Genomic DNA, 16,158 nt, shown 5'->3' with positions numbered 1-16,158 from the left:
TCGGTTTAATTAAAAAAAAATTGCATCATAAGTTTATGGTCATGAAATTAATACATTGATTATCTCAAAGAACGAAAGTTGATGAATAAAGAAATTCAATCTTATTACAAATCTTATTTTTCCTTTTTTATGCTACTGAATTATGAGAGATTACATAACGACATTATAATTATAACCTTACTAAGAGTCTCAAAGTTAACACGGTCGGTTTTCAGTTTCTGAAACTCATAACTATTTATATTTAGTTTGATGTTGTCGATGCTAGCTAGTGCCTTGTGGTAAGCTTTCTGGTAAAAGTAACTTTACATTTAGCCTGCCTTACATAATAAAAAAATACACAAGGAAACAAATACATTTCCTTGAACATAATCGAACCATAACAATTTAATTTAAAAAAAATTACTCAAACGATTATGAATATTTGTATTATTAATAACGGCGGCTGGCGGTTTCCATAAAAATATATTGAATTTTACTTTTAAAATTAAAAAATTAATAATAAATGAACTTTTCATTCATGGACATCAAATTTGATTGTCTTATTTGTATTTTACGATACCTTTTTATCATCATTCGTTACAATACATCTTGTATACTTAGTTGTTATTATGCGGAGTCCGTATCAATTATTATTTCAATACAAGTAATTCGGCAGAACATGTTATCTGTGCGAGTGAGATAACTAAACGGTCTACATACATTCCAGTTTATATTCCGACAGCGTACGAATCGCACGCGCATCCAACAATGTTCTCATTAAACCGAGTTGGCAGTAAGGTTGGCAGTAAGGTGGGTAATATAACATTATTTTATATATAAAAGTTTCTCGTGTTATATTGTTATGTTAATGGGATTGCGGTTGCAGATTTTAAAGCAATGGCGAACGCCGGCAGCCGCTGTTTCACAGACGCAAAAGAATTTCAGCTCCGAAGCTCCGAGACCACTTTCGGTATTGACAGAGGATGAATTGGCCATGAAGGACACAAGTAATTGATTTAAAATTTTGTTATTATCAAGAAAAGCACTAACGAATGATAATAATTTTAAAACGTTAGGCTTGATCATTAACCGCTTTTGTAATTTTGTCATTAGATCTTTATTAGATACTATAATAATCTCTAAAGAGTCTTATTTACAGAGAAACTATCTACTGTCTATAATAATTAACAGTAAGTAATACAAAATATACATATATTTTTGTATTTCGAGATACGATTTTGTTTACAAGACCGTTATTACATAATAGTACAGAAAATGGTTTGGATTGTAAACCTGTTTTTGTTGTTAATACTTGTGTACGACTGTTCTTTGCTAAAACGATAAAATTGTTGAATATCTAACAAGATAAATTAAAGTCAATAACTTAAAGTAATTAGTGCTGACATACCACCTTAAACAAATAGTAAATAATAAATACAATACATTTTAACATTTTTCCAAAAAAAATATTATAACATGTCAAAAGTCTACTTTAAAAAAAAAAAAAAAAACACGTAAAAATTTTCTCAATTCTCACCAGTTACTTATAATCGACGTAGGAATTAAAGATTATTGTCATAATTGAAAATAAAACATTATACAAACAATAACCTTAATTTTACACCAAATAACACGTGGCATTACGATGTGGCATATAGACATTTACAAAGCAATTAAAACTATTATTTTTTTGTTTCATTACGTTCAATAATATTGGCACAAACAAGTGTCACTTTAACTATATAAATTGAATTTGAAAATGTCGCTTATTTATTGACATTTAGCAGTCAAATGAAGTACTGATTATTGACAGTGACGTAATCTTAAACACAATTTTTTTGTGTACTGCTATCACTAAACATAAAACAAGCCTTGTGTAAGAATTAATGTAGATAACTTCATTTTGTTTATTTAAGATTATATTACTATGATGTTAAATGCCTCTATTTTTTTTTTCTAAGAAATTTAATCTTTTTCATTTGTATGCACTGTAGGCTGTAATTTAGAACTAGGTTGTGGTCAACGGTTTGCCGGTTTGAAATTTAATATACACAGGAAAATTGTATTGGAAACTAAAAAATTTCCTGAATTTCAAGAGAAAAGTAAATTAAAATTTTACGGCTAATGAAGATTAGTAAAGAACATAATATATTATATCATGTATGTTATAGCTCATAAATGTTACAGTTCTTAGCACAAGACTTGCATCGTTTCACATACGTGAGCTATATCCCATAATGATTAATGTATTACAGAATCGTTTGATGTTGGGACAGGATAGTTTCGGATATAAAAATTAGAGAAGAATATATTTTATACAGTTCACTTATCAGTGCTTCAGTCATACACTATCAGCGCTGCCAACATAAGCAGTCCTTTTTAACTGACCTTTGAAAACGAATACTGAAGATAGTGTAAATTTAATGAAATTAATAAACAAATAACATTGTTATAATTTTTACAAACATAATTACAGATATTACATAAAATTTTGGATAGACTTTTAGTCAGATAAAAAGTAGACAATAGTAAACTATTTTTTTTTTACTGAATTGAAGTTTTACCCTTATGCCTGTGTAAACTCCTTTTGAAACGTATTAACTGAAATTTGAAATATGTTTATAATTTATTGTTTCAAGGCGGTTGGTAACGGAAAATAGAAATAATTCCATTTTGAGACGATATGCAAAGCAATGATAAGATTACGCCTCAAATACATTTTAAAGTGACAGACGGTACTTATCAGAATTACGTTGGAACGTCTTCCAAATAACAAACAATATAGTAGTATGAACATTTGGAAATTAATTTATTACTAAAATATTTAAATTTTATTGACAACTGATGCTTTTGAATCATTTTAATGTCTTTACGTAATTTTCTAAACAACTTTTTCCGGCAATTATTTCTGTGTTGTCATAACAGAATTATTTATTTTATCTCTTGTTTTAAAAATATTTGAAAATCAATTATAATTACGTTTATTTCATTATATTTTTTAAAAATTTTAAGTTTGCGAAACCCTTTAACTTTATTTATAATATGCATTCTTAATAATTTAGTGTTGCTAGTAACAATTGTTTTATAAATATATTTTTTTAATACAAAAGATTATTTTGACGAGACTAGTATAATAAATAATTTTCTTTTCTGTTATTGTATAAATGAAGAATAGATTATTCTTTTCGTATTCTATTTATACAAAGATAGTTGATTTTTTATATTTAAATTGTAATTTTATTCCAGTAAGGAAACTAGCTACGGAACAAATAGCGCCATTAGTTAAAAAGATGGAAGACGAACACAAAATTGACGAAACCGTCAGACAAATGCTCTTCGATAATGGGGTAAGTGAAAAATGGAAAAATGATTCTCTGTTTAGACTTATATACCTCTGTATCCTCTATAAATTAACTGATACAGTCAATAATCCTATTTGAAAAAGTTAAGTTAGTTAGTAGTTTGTTATTTAGAATAGGGCCTTAATGCCATCTAAAAACAATTAACAAATAACTAAGAATTATATATTAGAACGACCTTTTAACTACACCCAACATAGTACCTACATTTGTTAAGGTATCAGTGATAAAACACCGTGTTTAAATCACCAGTTAATGGGCATTGAGACGCCAGTGGAGTACAGCGGGTCGGGTTGCGGGTTCCTGACCATGATGTTGGTTGTTGAGGAACTGTCGAGGGTGGACCCAGCTGTGGCAGCGTACGTCGACATTCACAACACACTCGTAAATTCGCTATTCATGAAATTGGGCACCGAAGAACAGAAGAAGAAATATTTGACTAACCTCTGCACCAAATACGTGAGTTATGACTAGTTTAAAAGTATATTAACGATATAATAAATTATAAAGTAAAGCAAGTATATTAATGTTACGTTGTTGAATGAGAATCGGGTTTCGCGCTGTTTAATGTGACGATGCAAGTTTGCGGCGTACTGAGGTACTATCGATTTAAGTGTATAGAAAATTAATAGAGAATAAAAAAAGGCATCTTCTATTAAAGTGATTTTTTTATTACGTATACGTTTTTTGTCACTTGTAACACCGGCGAAGTCAATCCCGCTAAATTCATGGCAAAAGATAATGCTTAGTGTCAAGGATTTAAACAAATATTGTGCTGAGTTTTAAAAATATTTTATAAATTTATGCTTATTCTAGTCTATTTCATTCCTGATACCGAATTATCATTTCCATTATCGAATCATTACATTAAGATAAAAAAAAACACTTATTAAAGCATACGAAAATTTTTTAAGCTTACAAGAAAAAAATGTTTTCCCTTCAACTTGATTTCATTATACCAGAAACTATTTAAAAAAAATATATTTTTTTTTACGTATATGACATTGTTTATTATAATTTATTAAATATTGTTTAAAAATATCTGAATTCATTATCGTAAAATGTATGTCTATATAATGACATGTCATTATTACAATCAAATTTTATTTGAACAGGTTGCCAAAATTTTTAAATTACAATTATTTGTGGTTATTTTAATGATTAATTAAAGGATAATAAGGAATGTGAAGCAATACATATTTATAAAAAATTAACTAAAATAATATAAAATGTTTTATTGATCGTTACAAAAAATAATTAATTTACAATATCTATTTTAATATTTCACTTCGAGTTACAATAAGTTATCACTATAATTTTTTTTGAGTTTCATTCAGAAATGACGTGATTGGACAATAGAGTTTAATTTTTTTTTTTATTTACAGGCTGGCAGTTTTTGTCTGACGGAACCTACATCGGGTTCTGATGCCTTCTCCCTTAAAACCGTTGCGAAGAAGGACGGCAAGGATTACGTCATTAATGGATCCAAAATGTGGATATCAAATTCCGATGTCGCCGGAGTATTTCTGGTCATGGCGAACGCTGATCCCTCAAAAGTAAGTAATTTTATAATATCGTCTATTGATAACTAAAAGGAACTTTCAATTTTGCTACAAATTTAAAAAAATCTCGTAAGGTTCGGTTGGCAAATGAAATAATTCTCAGTCCGTATATGTATTTTAAAATTTTCTATCAGTTGTATTATCTTCTCGTCGATATTAAATAAATTATTGTTATTATTGAAATTATTACGTGAGCTGTCATCCATTATCGTAATATGACCCACAAACGTCATTATCAAGTGACGCAACATTATCTATATTATTCGTTTTCGCATGTTTATTTTTTTTCGTATTTTATACGGTATTTAATAAATAACGATGTGTTTATAATTTAATTTTATATTTTACTTCCAGGCGATATTTCGTATGACCGAACTTTTGTAAGAAATGACTTGAATTTTTGTTTTTGTATTATGCTCGCAGCTAGACAATTGCATTACTATACATTTTTCGTATTATATATTTGAAATGGTATTAAACTCTTTTCTTCCTTACTGAAGACGGTATGTTTATATTGAGATAATGCTTGGATATATTTTCCTTACGTAATACGTTAAAGAATATTTGTTTGAAAAGATAAGAATTTATTTATTGCTTTATAGTTTAAAACATAAAGCTGGTTGTAGACAGAACATATAAATCTAGAAAATGTAAATAAATAACTGTAAGGTGTATTTATATCAATTGACGAGAAAAATAATATAAGAAATTCTCTTTAATATAAAAACCTATCCGATAATATTAAGTACAATAATAATCGTTCTGGTTTCATATTATTCTCCGAATTATATAAGGTGGCAACCGGAGGTTCCAGGAAAACTACGAAACATACTTATATGTATATTATAATAAAAATTACATATTAAAACTTATAACCTATACCTAAGACTACACGATTGCCCCGATGTTAGGATAGCAATGCCATTCCATAGCTTGTGTGGCATCAGGAATCTTCTGGTTCACACGGCTTGGTGTTGGTTCCGCGGAGTCAGCGGCGTCACTCGTTATATAATATTTTATCTATACAATGATGTTACCCCGGCGATGTCAATTTATTTTATAATATGTAGCGCGTACGTAACACCTCCACCCGCAAATCGGCAACCATTTTCCACTCAGTAAAATGTTGCCGCCTGGTTCCATGGATCCAGATTCTTAGCTTCTTTTTGTTTTTTCAAGTGTTTACTTTATCAGATTGGTTACAGAATATTTTATTTTTAAAACTTCGGGCTTTCTGCCACTATTACACCGAATGCTATTGTGGTTACTTAGGAGAATTAATTAATAGGATAATTTAGAGGAATAGGTAATATGACACAAGTAGGTATAGGGTAAAAAGTTTTAATTAAATATTACCATGCTTAATAATCTATTCATTTAATGAGAATAAAAAAGTTTAATTAAGAAAAAAGGATAAAATCAAAAGGAAAAAATCATTTATCTTTTAAATTTTTGCAAATATAGTATATCTCATTTACTTATTACTACTTTAAACCTTAAATTTGCTCGATGCAATTTCAAAGGAATCGAGGATCTTATAACTAGGGAAAGAAGTAACACAAGAGCGATTCTGGTGTACTTACTTAATTTTAGTCGTAGTCTTCCTAGGTCGATGTGTGACGAGCTCCAGCAGCCATCCTTACTCCATAATGTTCTGAACTTCCGATAAGGCTTGAAAGCTTCGTCAGTCAGACGGTCTTCGATTTTAGAAAATCCTAAATCTAACTAACGTCGGAAATCCTACCGACTGCGCCAATTATATAAGGTGGCAACCGGAGGTTCCAGGAAAACTACGAAACATACTTATATGTATATTATAATAAAAATTACATATTAAAACTTATAACCTATACCTAAGACTACACGATTGCCCCGATGTTAGGATAGCAATGCCATTCCATAGCTTGTGTGGCATCAGGAATCTTCTGGTTCACACGGCTTGGTGTTGGTTCCGCGGAGTCAGCGGCGTCACTCGTTATATAATATTTTATCTATACAATGATGTTACCCCGGCGATGTCAATTTATTTTATAATATGTAGCGCGTACGTAACATCCGTGATATTGTTTGTATACAAATATGATTCAGTACAAATAAATATATTTGTCAATAGATGACATATGTTGTTGAAAGACAATGTTTATTTACCAACAACTTTGATATTAGTGTCATAGGAAAATATTGTTTATGAGCTTCTGAAGAACTGACGTCAAATCAGGATCTGTCATTCATTCGTATTTGATCGATTTGAATCGAGTTCTTTTTTACACTACACACGTCGACTCGTGTACATCACTATATTCCAGATATCGATAATATTTCCATTCAATATAACTCACAGTTAACGCAAATAAAACCTAGCATAATATTTGTAATCTATAACCGGGGCATAACAATATTATAGCTACAATAGTTTTTGTGTATCAAATTTACAATTTAAGTTGCGGTTATAGTGAAACAGATTAAAAATGGAAGATATCTGTGGTAAATTACAAATGTGCAAAATAATATATATTCTTTTATATCCAGTCCGTTTACGTATTGCTAAGATTGTCAAAATAATTATATTTAACTTTAATTAAGACTGACGTTATAAAACTTTGCATAATTGTTATTGTATTATAACGCAAATGTATTATCAAAAAATTCTAGGGTTACAAAGGCATAACCTGTTTCATAGTAGAGCGCGAGGCCCCTGGTTTAAGTGTAGCGAAGCCGGAGAACAAGCTCGGTATCAGGGCGTCCGGCACCTGTATGGTCCACTTCGATAATGTCAGGGTACCAGAGGAAAATATCTTGGGAGAGTACGGACACGGGTAAGGTTCACTTTGAGTATACACGCGTGTAATCTACACACTATTTATAATTTATTCCATTGATAATTCCTACACACGTGTCAGTATGAAAATTAAAACAGACAAATATGTGGTTATTTGACGACAATACTCGTAGTAGATGATACACTAATAACGTTAAGGTTATCATTATTTTCTTTTACATTTTTTTTTTACAATATCTATAAACATCCTTACTATAAGTTATGCCAAACATAACAATGACAGTTTAAACGTCTCCAATCGTTAGCGTCGTAAGCATTCGTGTCACAAATTGTGAAGTTATATATGTAGTCTTACTCAATATATTTGTTTCATTTGAAGTGTAAAATAATAAGTGAATACTTTATAATTATTAATACTCCTAGGTATAAATACGCGGCGGGCTTCTTAAACGAGGGCCGCATCGGAATCGCATCACAAATGATCGGCCTCAGCCAGGGCTGCATGGACGCGACCATACCTTACACACTCGAGAGGAAACAGTTCGGGAAGAAGATATACGACTTCCAGGTATAAAGAATAAAGCTATTTGTATACATATGTATATGTAATTAAGTAAAGTTACATACGCCACATAGAAATATATACTTTAACAAGCTGAAAATAAGATATAATTTACAATTTTAAATTCATCATAAAATTTTAGATACATTAGGTACCTTTAAACCTGAAATAATAAAAGCAAAAAAGCGTGAGAAGACGCGGGTTATAGTTACATGAAATACATAGAGACGGCTGAATATCATGTGCCTGTGCTTGGTATTTGCTCCAACAAAAACCACAATTAAAAAAAAATATTTTATTTATTGTATGGGGTTTTCCAATAGGGACGCTTGAACTTTGACAGCTGATTGCGGCCATGTTGTTTGAGTGACAGCTGTCAAATGCAGTGTGTTATATTCATTCCGTCCTCCCAAACCACCATGGCAGGTTACAGTGTCGAGCAGCACGTGCAAATCATAAAATTGTTTTATGAAAATGGGTCTTCAGTTCGAGCAACGTTCCGCGCACTTCGCCCGTTTTACGGTCGCGATGATCGTCCTGCCGAGTCGACTATCCGTCGATTGGTGGACAAATTCGAGTCAACCGGGTCAGTTAACAATCAGCCGGTTCCCGTGCGTCAACGTAACGCGAGATCTGCCGAGAATATCGCCGCTGTGCGCGACAGTGTCCTCGAAAACCCGCGGCAGTCAATTCCGCGTCGCGCACAGGAACTCGGCCTTTCGCAGACGACAACTTGGCGAATTTTGCGTTGTGACTTGAGCCTGCACCCGTACAAGATCCAGCTGACCCAAGAGCTCAAGGTTAATGACCATAGACAGCGCCGTGTGTTCGCTGACTGGGCATTAGAGCAGTTGGAAGTTGAAGCCGATTTTGGCAAAAAAATCATCTTCAGCGACGAGGCGCATTTTTGGATGAATGGCTATGTCAACAAGCAAAATTGCCGTATTTGGGACGAGACCAATCCACACGAGGTTCACCAAGTGGCAATGCACCCGCAGAAAGTGACTGTTTGGTGCGGATTTTGGGCCGGAGGCGTGATTGGTCCGTATTTTTTCGAAAACGATAATGGTGTGGCCGTCACCGTCAATGGTGAGCGATACCGGTCGATGATAACCAACTTCTTTTGGCCTGAAATCGAGAATATGGATCTGGACAACATGTGGTTTCAACAGGACGGCGCTACGTGCCACACAGCACACGCTACGATGGAAGTTCTGCACGAGCAATTTCTGGACATGGTCATCTCGCGCGGAGGCGACGTGAACTGGCCACCGAGATCGTGCGATTTGACCCCGCTGGACTTTTTCTTGTGGGGTTTTCTTAAGTCGCAGGTCTATGCCAACAAGCCGCAAACCACCGATGCCCTCAAAGTCAACATACGCCACGCCATCGATCAAATACAGCCCGATTTGTGCGCCAGAGTCATCGAAAATTGGACCTTTCGTGTGCGCGCCACCAACCGAAGCCGTGGCGGTCATTTGAATGATGTCATATTCCATACATAATGGGGTCGATAGACCTTCTAAATAAAAAAAAAATTTCGCAAATATCTTTCCTACATGTATTTTTTTTGCATTTCAAAGATCAAGCGCCCTTAATGGAAAACCCTATATAACGCTTTGTATGTGCATATTGTCATAGGTTGTCTAATATCTACCTTCCGCCTTTTTGTCTTTTGAATTTCGCGGCTATGTACAAAGCTTTACAAAGCTCGTATCTGACAATACTATTCATCATTTGAAAGGACTCGACATAACCTACAAAACGCTATGCGTGATCACTGATTAGTTAGGATATTGTGACAGTTATAGACTAGAAAATGGAGTTCACTAACGCCGAAAATCGCGCTATTTTTCCTTCGTTAAAGGCAAATCCGCTAGAGAAACGTCCCGTGAGATCAATGGTGTTTTAGGGGACTGTACTCTATCACTTCATTCTATCGGAGGAATGGTTTCGAAGATTCAGAGCCTGTGAAAACGACACAGTGGTTAAGCCAGCCGGCGGAAATCCTGTGACTACGAAAACCGATCAAATCATGGACCATATAGTCCAGAGGTAGCGACAAGTGATTACCCTTGCAATTACCACTTCTTGTCCATTGCGGATACCCTTGGCGGTGTAAAGCTGAACGAAAAAGAGGCTTGTGAAAAGTGGATATCATAGGTCTACGCAAACAAGGAAGGGGGCTTTTAAGGGATTATGAAGTTGCCGTCTAGATGGAAACAGATTATCAAACAAAACGCTGCATGTCTGGACTAAGTCCGGTCACTGTAACACTTTTTATAAAAAAAAGCGGAAGGAAGATATTTGTCATCTCACTATATATTTAAATGAAACCAATATTTTTCGGATATACTACGCGTGCTTTATTTCTGGTTAAAACTACAAACTCCCGACGTTTCGGTTACTTTTCAGCAACCGGGATCACGGGCAGACGAGATGTGAATATGTAGTTTTAACCAAAAATAAAGAACGCGTAGTATATCCGAAAAATATTAGTTTCATTTAAACGAATTAATCTCGCGAATGTCTTAGATCTCATAACCCAGTATATATGTAACCTTTAGTATATATATTAAAGTCATCAAAACTATTCACCAGGGTATCAGCTACCAGATCGCACACCTTCAGACTCAGCTGGAGGCGGCTCGTCTCCTCACATACAACGCTGCCAGGCTCAAGGAAAACGGAATGGACTTCGTCAAAGAAGCCGCTATGGCAAAATACTTTGCTTCAGGTGATAATTACTAGAATAATATACAATACTGTCGTAAGTTCATATTACAGTTTTCAATTGTTTAATAAAACATATACAAACTGTGATTGGAAATATGTCTCGTAAGAGAAAAATTTCATGTTCACAAAATTATTTTATCCGCATATCTGTTAGTCCGGGATTATGTCAAAAAAAACCTATTTCCAGAAATACACAAGAAATATTTTGGGTTGTAACTTGTACGACCACTTCGAAACGGCAAATCGCAAACGCTTAAAAAATAGTTCCAGAAATGTGATATTTATTGAAATATAAAATAGATTCCATATCGGTATGTTTAATGTATCTTTGTGGAACATACCAAACTTGTTATAAATTAGTTCTCTTTTAAGTCTAGTTATTTTATCTAGACAAGTTTATTGTGCACCTCTAAAGGCTCTTATACATCAAACATATGTATAATATATTTATTGCACCTCAGCCCGCATATATAAATGAAATAAAATAATATATTTAACCACATCCTCCATATATAAATAAAATAAAATCTTTCATATATTTTCTTAACTTCACCTTATGAAAAGGCCACTTTTTTGTAAACATGATTTATTTATCATAAAACATTGCAGCAGTAGCGTGCACGGAGATTTGGGGTAGGGTAAACAGAATGTTTGAAAAAAAAACAAACAATATTCATCATAATTTCCTCCTCTAAACCATTGATAATAATGAGATCTTTCGCAATTATGATTTAAATGAAACTAATATTTTGGGATCACTACGCGTAATTTATTATTTTAACGGGCAGACGAGATGTCTGCCGTGATCACGGTTGCTACAAAGTAACGAAACCTCGGGAGTATGTAGTTTTTAAAAATAATAAAATACGCGAAGTGATCCGAAAATATTAGTTTCATATAAACATTGTTAAAATTCGCGCATAAAGTGACAGCAGCCCGATCATAACGAGCATCTATATATTTTATGAATCTCTCAACTACCTCTGAGCCACGCAAGTAACTTAAAACGATTACGATTACTTCATCACCGCTTTATAAAGGTTATTTAAATCGGAATATTCAGTGGAGATCCAAACATTCTTATTATTATTATTATTTGAAAACAACAAACAAGGAAAACACAATAACTTATCTGTGTGTACACAACCTGCTAGCTAATTAAAACTATCATTATACTTTTTATTAAAACGATTAACATTACCTTATTTTTAGTTCACTCTCAACTGGACACACACCTTCCCTTTGTAATTATTTTAATTGTATCATGAAATTACAAGAAACAACGACAAATTCAAAACTCAAACGGCAATTGAAAATTTCCTCGTAATTAATTTCGTTAAACACATCACCAGTTATTATTTTCCATAATTCGTTTATAAATTAATTCACTATTTACTAATTAGCTACTTAAAACTTATTCACTTGCGCTTAGAAAGACAAATGACAATATTCAATTATAACAAAATGGCGAAAAAATATATGAACAGTTTACCGACCAATCAGACTCGCCTTTCATTTCAGACAATTAACGGACTTTCAACGACATTTTAAACTATAAAAAGGATGCAGTGCTTCTCGAATACAACACATGCATAGGTTTTTGCACACACATTATTCTCATAGAAGACGAGATTTGTAGATCGTCCTTGAGAATTTTTGTATGGAAAATAAGCACCCAGTAGTTGTGCCTACCGCCGCTCTAGCTGCATAGCGGCGCTAGCAGTTAGCAGCGGCCGATCGAAAATATTTCGTTTTTCATTGATAGACGGCACTTTTAACAAATAGTGAATCAAATATCATTTTAAATGTCTATAAACATTTGTATTTCGTAATGTATGATTAAAAGTATGCAAGTAAGAATTAAACAATATAGGTTAAGTTGTTATATGCGTAGGGTATGCAGTGCTTTTTTGCACCTATGGTGTGCACGCCACTGCATTGCAGTAATCTTTATATTCTATATAACCAAAGATCAATTAAATAAATGCTTTTTTTTTTTACAGAAATCGCTCAAACCCTGACATCGAAATGCATAGACTTCATGGGAGGTGTCGGCTTCACTCGTGACTTTCCTCAGGAGAAGTTCTTCAGGGATGCAAAAATTGGAACAATCTATGAAGGCACCAGTAATATGCAGCTACAGACTATAGCCAAGCTCATTGAAAGACAGTACACACAATAATGTAAAGAATGTATTAAGTTGAACTTGAAGCATAATATTCAAATAACTGGTATAACAGATGCCATTGAAGTATGACAAATTGAATTTATTTACTTCAAATTTGTAAATAAAACAATATATATATACCTACATATTATTTTATTTTCAACAATAACAGCTTTTCACTATAACTATCCTAATCTGTTTCATAAATCATTTGGGGTCATGGGGTAGTTTAAATCCAACCATCCTGGCGGTATCCTCAACCGTCCTTTCCCCCTTTCCCTTGAATTCGGCATTAATTTCCTTGTATTTTCTTGAATAATGTAAATAGTTGTAATAGGTCTTCGCCTTGAAGTGCATCTCGTCAGCTGCTTTACACAGTTGTTGATCAGTTGTCTGGTATTTACGATATTGGTCCAATATATATCTCACCATTTGGTTCTCGGACAACTTTTTATTTGAACTTTGATGTCTTAATTCTGACAGAAGCTGCCTTAATGTAACTAGGGCTGGTTTTGTAGTGATTGTTGCCATTATGAGACCTTCAACAAATTTATAAGGTTAATTTGTCAATCATTTCAGATGTTATGAACTCTTCAATGTTTTTATAATCTGGTTTATCGTTTGCAATCCAGAAGTTAGATGGAACTGACTCCAGTTTCTCTTTAGGGAAGTAGTGTATGGATGTGTCATTAAAGATATCTTTGTACACAAAACTATTTTCTAAAGTAACTTCCAATGATAACGGATGTATTTTGGTTATACAAGGCACTATTTGTTTTAACACTCTACTAGGTTGATTGTCAATGAGTGATGAGAAGCTATTGCAAATAAGGATGCAATGATCCAAATTCAGCCCCCAATTACTCCACAGAAAGTTATTAGTAAGTTGTTTGGGACAGTGTGGGAAGTAAGCTAAGGTAACACCTTTCTTACTTATTATATAATTTCCTTCGGTATTTTCAACAATTACAGATAAGCTTAACTTATTTAGAAGTGTACATTCGTTTGTATAAAATATTGGATCATGAACAAATACGTCATGTGGGTTGAATTTTTGCTTCAAACATAATAATAGAGCGAGTTGGTATCGGGAAATATTACATTCGCTAATATGTCCGAGACCAAAACAGACGATTTCTACTATATTTTTATCACCAGCAATTTCACTTACTTTCTGTACGACGTCCTTTAAATATTGAGATTCCTTTAGCTCTTCAATTGCAATTTCAATACGTCTGGAAACAAAAATGATTTATTAACAACAACACAAAGTTAGGTTAGTTTCTACGTATATATATTAAAAGTAACCTTTGTAAGACCTACCTTCTAGATTTTTCAATATCTATTTTTATATCTTGTTTCTTAAAATCTTTTGTTGGCACGATTACTTTTGATTTCACTGAATTTTTCGATTTTACAATTTGAAAACCATCGCTGTCAAATTCTAGCTTTGACATTTTAAGGATTTACAGAGTAACAGAATAACTTATATAGTAAGAACAAAATCAAAAAATATTTAAATTAAACCGACCTGATATTATTTTTTATCATATTATATCGATTTTCAGTTTAATAAAATTCTATTTATTAAAACATTACGAAGTTGATTTATATATAATATATCTATTTCATCCTATAAAATAGATAAACTCAAAACTATTCAAATGACCTGACAGCCAAATAAGTACTCCTAACACTAAGGTGTAAGCTTTATGTACGCTAAAAGGTAAATATCGTCGGCTAGACGCACTGAGAGTGCAATATAATAATGGATTCAGAGTTTTGTTGGCACTTGGACGCTTCCGTAGCGCGTCCACCATGTTCGCTGAGGCGGGTACAGGTGACTTCTTGTCTATAATAAGAAATAGAACCGCAACTCTACTTAACAGAATGCGATCAAGTACCAACAGGATTCTGAAAATGTTCAGTGCCAAGCTGGCCGAGCCTGCGCTTTAGCACTTTGTCACCGTGTTGGTGAGGCAGGTTAGGCTAAGCAAATAATCTTTTTTTTTCCTTTCTTATGTTAATTTTTTTTGTCTTATTATCATCATTTATTATACCAACATAGTTGTAAGGGTACTTTTTTTTTGTAACTAACAAATGGACTGTAAATTGTCTGAAATAAACAAATTATTATTATTGTTATTTAGTAAGAGATGGTAAAACGTTGACATTTGGTAAAGTTATGTATTTGTATATTGTTGTCTTATTAAGTTTAATAAAAAATGCACTTAGATAAAGGTGAATGGGTTTAAATATGTACCGTTCGTAACAATGTAACTCTAAATAAATGATTGATCAGACATATTAAGAAACGAATTCATTTTCTATTAAATTGATTCGAATAATATTATCTGTTATTTCAATGTCCAAGGGAATGTCAGATGTAGTTTTTATATTTTTTTCGTTAGAATATTAAAATCTCATTAATTTGAAATTAATATTAAGAGCCCAAGGATTTATTATTATTACTTTTGTAATATATATGTAATTAGAATATGTTTGTCTGCTAGTTCTACTTTCTAGGTACAGAAAAAAACACTGGATGAACAAGATTTATCACGGCTATCTTTATCAACATTTAGAAGCAAAATGGAAAAAATGCATTTAATTTTCATGGTAAGTACTAGTCCGGTAAATTTAGACATTGGAGGTACATAAATTTACAACCAGCTGAAAAGAATTAAAATGGTTCGATTCAAAATTATAAATAAATAAATACTTTGACTTACAATGTAGGACTATTTCAAGGACTGTTGTTTATCTCCAATAATATTTAATATTGTAATTAATATTTTAGTGGATAAACTAATAACTAACGATAAAAAAAAATGTGTTTTCGGTTCAAGTTTAATAATAAATACACAGAATCCATCTTAGCCATCGCTGACGATATCGCAACACTGACACGTAACCCCAAACACTGTCGCGCTGTCCGCTGATTCGTCAGCTTTATTCCGGAACAGCTATAATTTTGGGATAAATTTAAAATGACCATCTGGGTTCTATAAACA

At 32.7% G+C, this 16,158-nt stretch overlaps 2 protein-coding genes across 4 annotated transcripts; one reads left to right on the top strand and one right to left on the bottom strand.

Moving 5' to 3' along the window:
* The first annotated feature begins 687 nt into the window (after window positions 1-687).
* Window positions 688-13,288, top strand: LOC116769819 (short/branched chain specific acyl-CoA dehydrogenase, mitochondrial). Of its 2 annotated transcripts, none has more exons than XM_061522624.1 (9): window positions 688-789; window positions 866-986; window positions 3,226-3,326; window positions 3,591-3,797; window positions 4,724-4,894; window positions 7,553-7,716; window positions 8,103-8,247; window positions 10,843-10,978; window positions 12,981-13,288. In XM_061522624.1, exons 1-9 carry the CDS (start codon window positions 748-750, stop codon window positions 13,157-13,159), a joined length of 1,266 nt encoding a protein of 421 aa, XP_061378608.1. In that variant the 5' UTR covers window positions 688-747; the 3' UTR covers window positions 13,160-13,288. The 2 variants fall into 2 exon arrangements, with proteins under 2 accessions (XP_061378608.1, XP_061378609.1); XM_061522625.1 differs by having other exon boundaries at window positions 724-777.
* LOC116769381 (protein FMC1 homolog) lies at window positions 13,279-14,627 on the bottom strand. 2 transcript variants are annotated; one of them, XM_061522626.1, is made up of 3 exons: window positions 14,468-14,544; window positions 14,316-14,379; window positions 13,279-13,683 (listed from the first exon to the last, which is right to left on the bottom strand). In XM_061522626.1, exon 3 carries the CDS (start codon window positions 13,673-13,675, stop codon window positions 13,352-13,354), a length of 324 nt encoding a protein of 107 aa, XP_061378610.1. In that variant the 5' UTR covers window positions 13,676-13,683; window positions 14,316-14,379; window positions 14,468-14,544; the 3' UTR covers window positions 13,279-13,351. The 2 variants fall into 2 exon arrangements, with proteins under 2 accessions (XP_061378610.1, XP_032516338.2); XM_032660447.2 differs by having other exon boundaries at window positions 13,544-14,379; window positions 14,468-14,627.
* Between the last annotated feature and the right edge of the window lie 1,531 nt (window positions 14,628-16,158).

This window comes from Danaus plexippus, chromosome 14 (assembly GCF_018135715.1).
Source record: "Danaus plexippus chromosome 14, MEX_DaPlex, whole genome shotgun sequence".
In the NCBI taxonomy this organism is placed as follows: domain Eukaryota; kingdom Metazoa; phylum Arthropoda; class Insecta; order Lepidoptera; family Nymphalidae; genus Danaus; species Danaus plexippus.
This window is presented reverse-complemented; position numbering and strand designations above follow the sequence as displayed.

Bases quoted from the DNA above. Each gene is read 5' to 3' on its own strand.
- LOC116769381 (XM_032660447.2), bottom strand. From the start codon at position 14,601: ATGTCAAAGCTAGAATTTGACAGCGATGGTTTTCAAATTGTAAAATCG. The intron at 14,380-14,467 runs GTAGGTCTTACA...TTTTGTTTCCAG, and splicing joins GATATTGAAAAATCTAGAAG to ACGTATTGAAATTGCAATTG.
- LOC116769819 (XM_061522624.1), top strand. From the start codon at position 748: ATGTTCTCATTAAACCGAGTTGGCAGTAAGGTTGGCAGTAAG. The intron at 4,895-7,552 runs GTAAGTAATTTT...AAAAAATTCTAG, and splicing joins CGAACGCTGATCCCTCAAAA to GGTTACAAAGGCATAACCTG. The intron at 10,979-12,980 runs GTGATAATTACT...TTTTTTTTACAG, and splicing joins GGCAAAATACTTTGCTTCAG to AAATCGCTCAAACCCTGACA.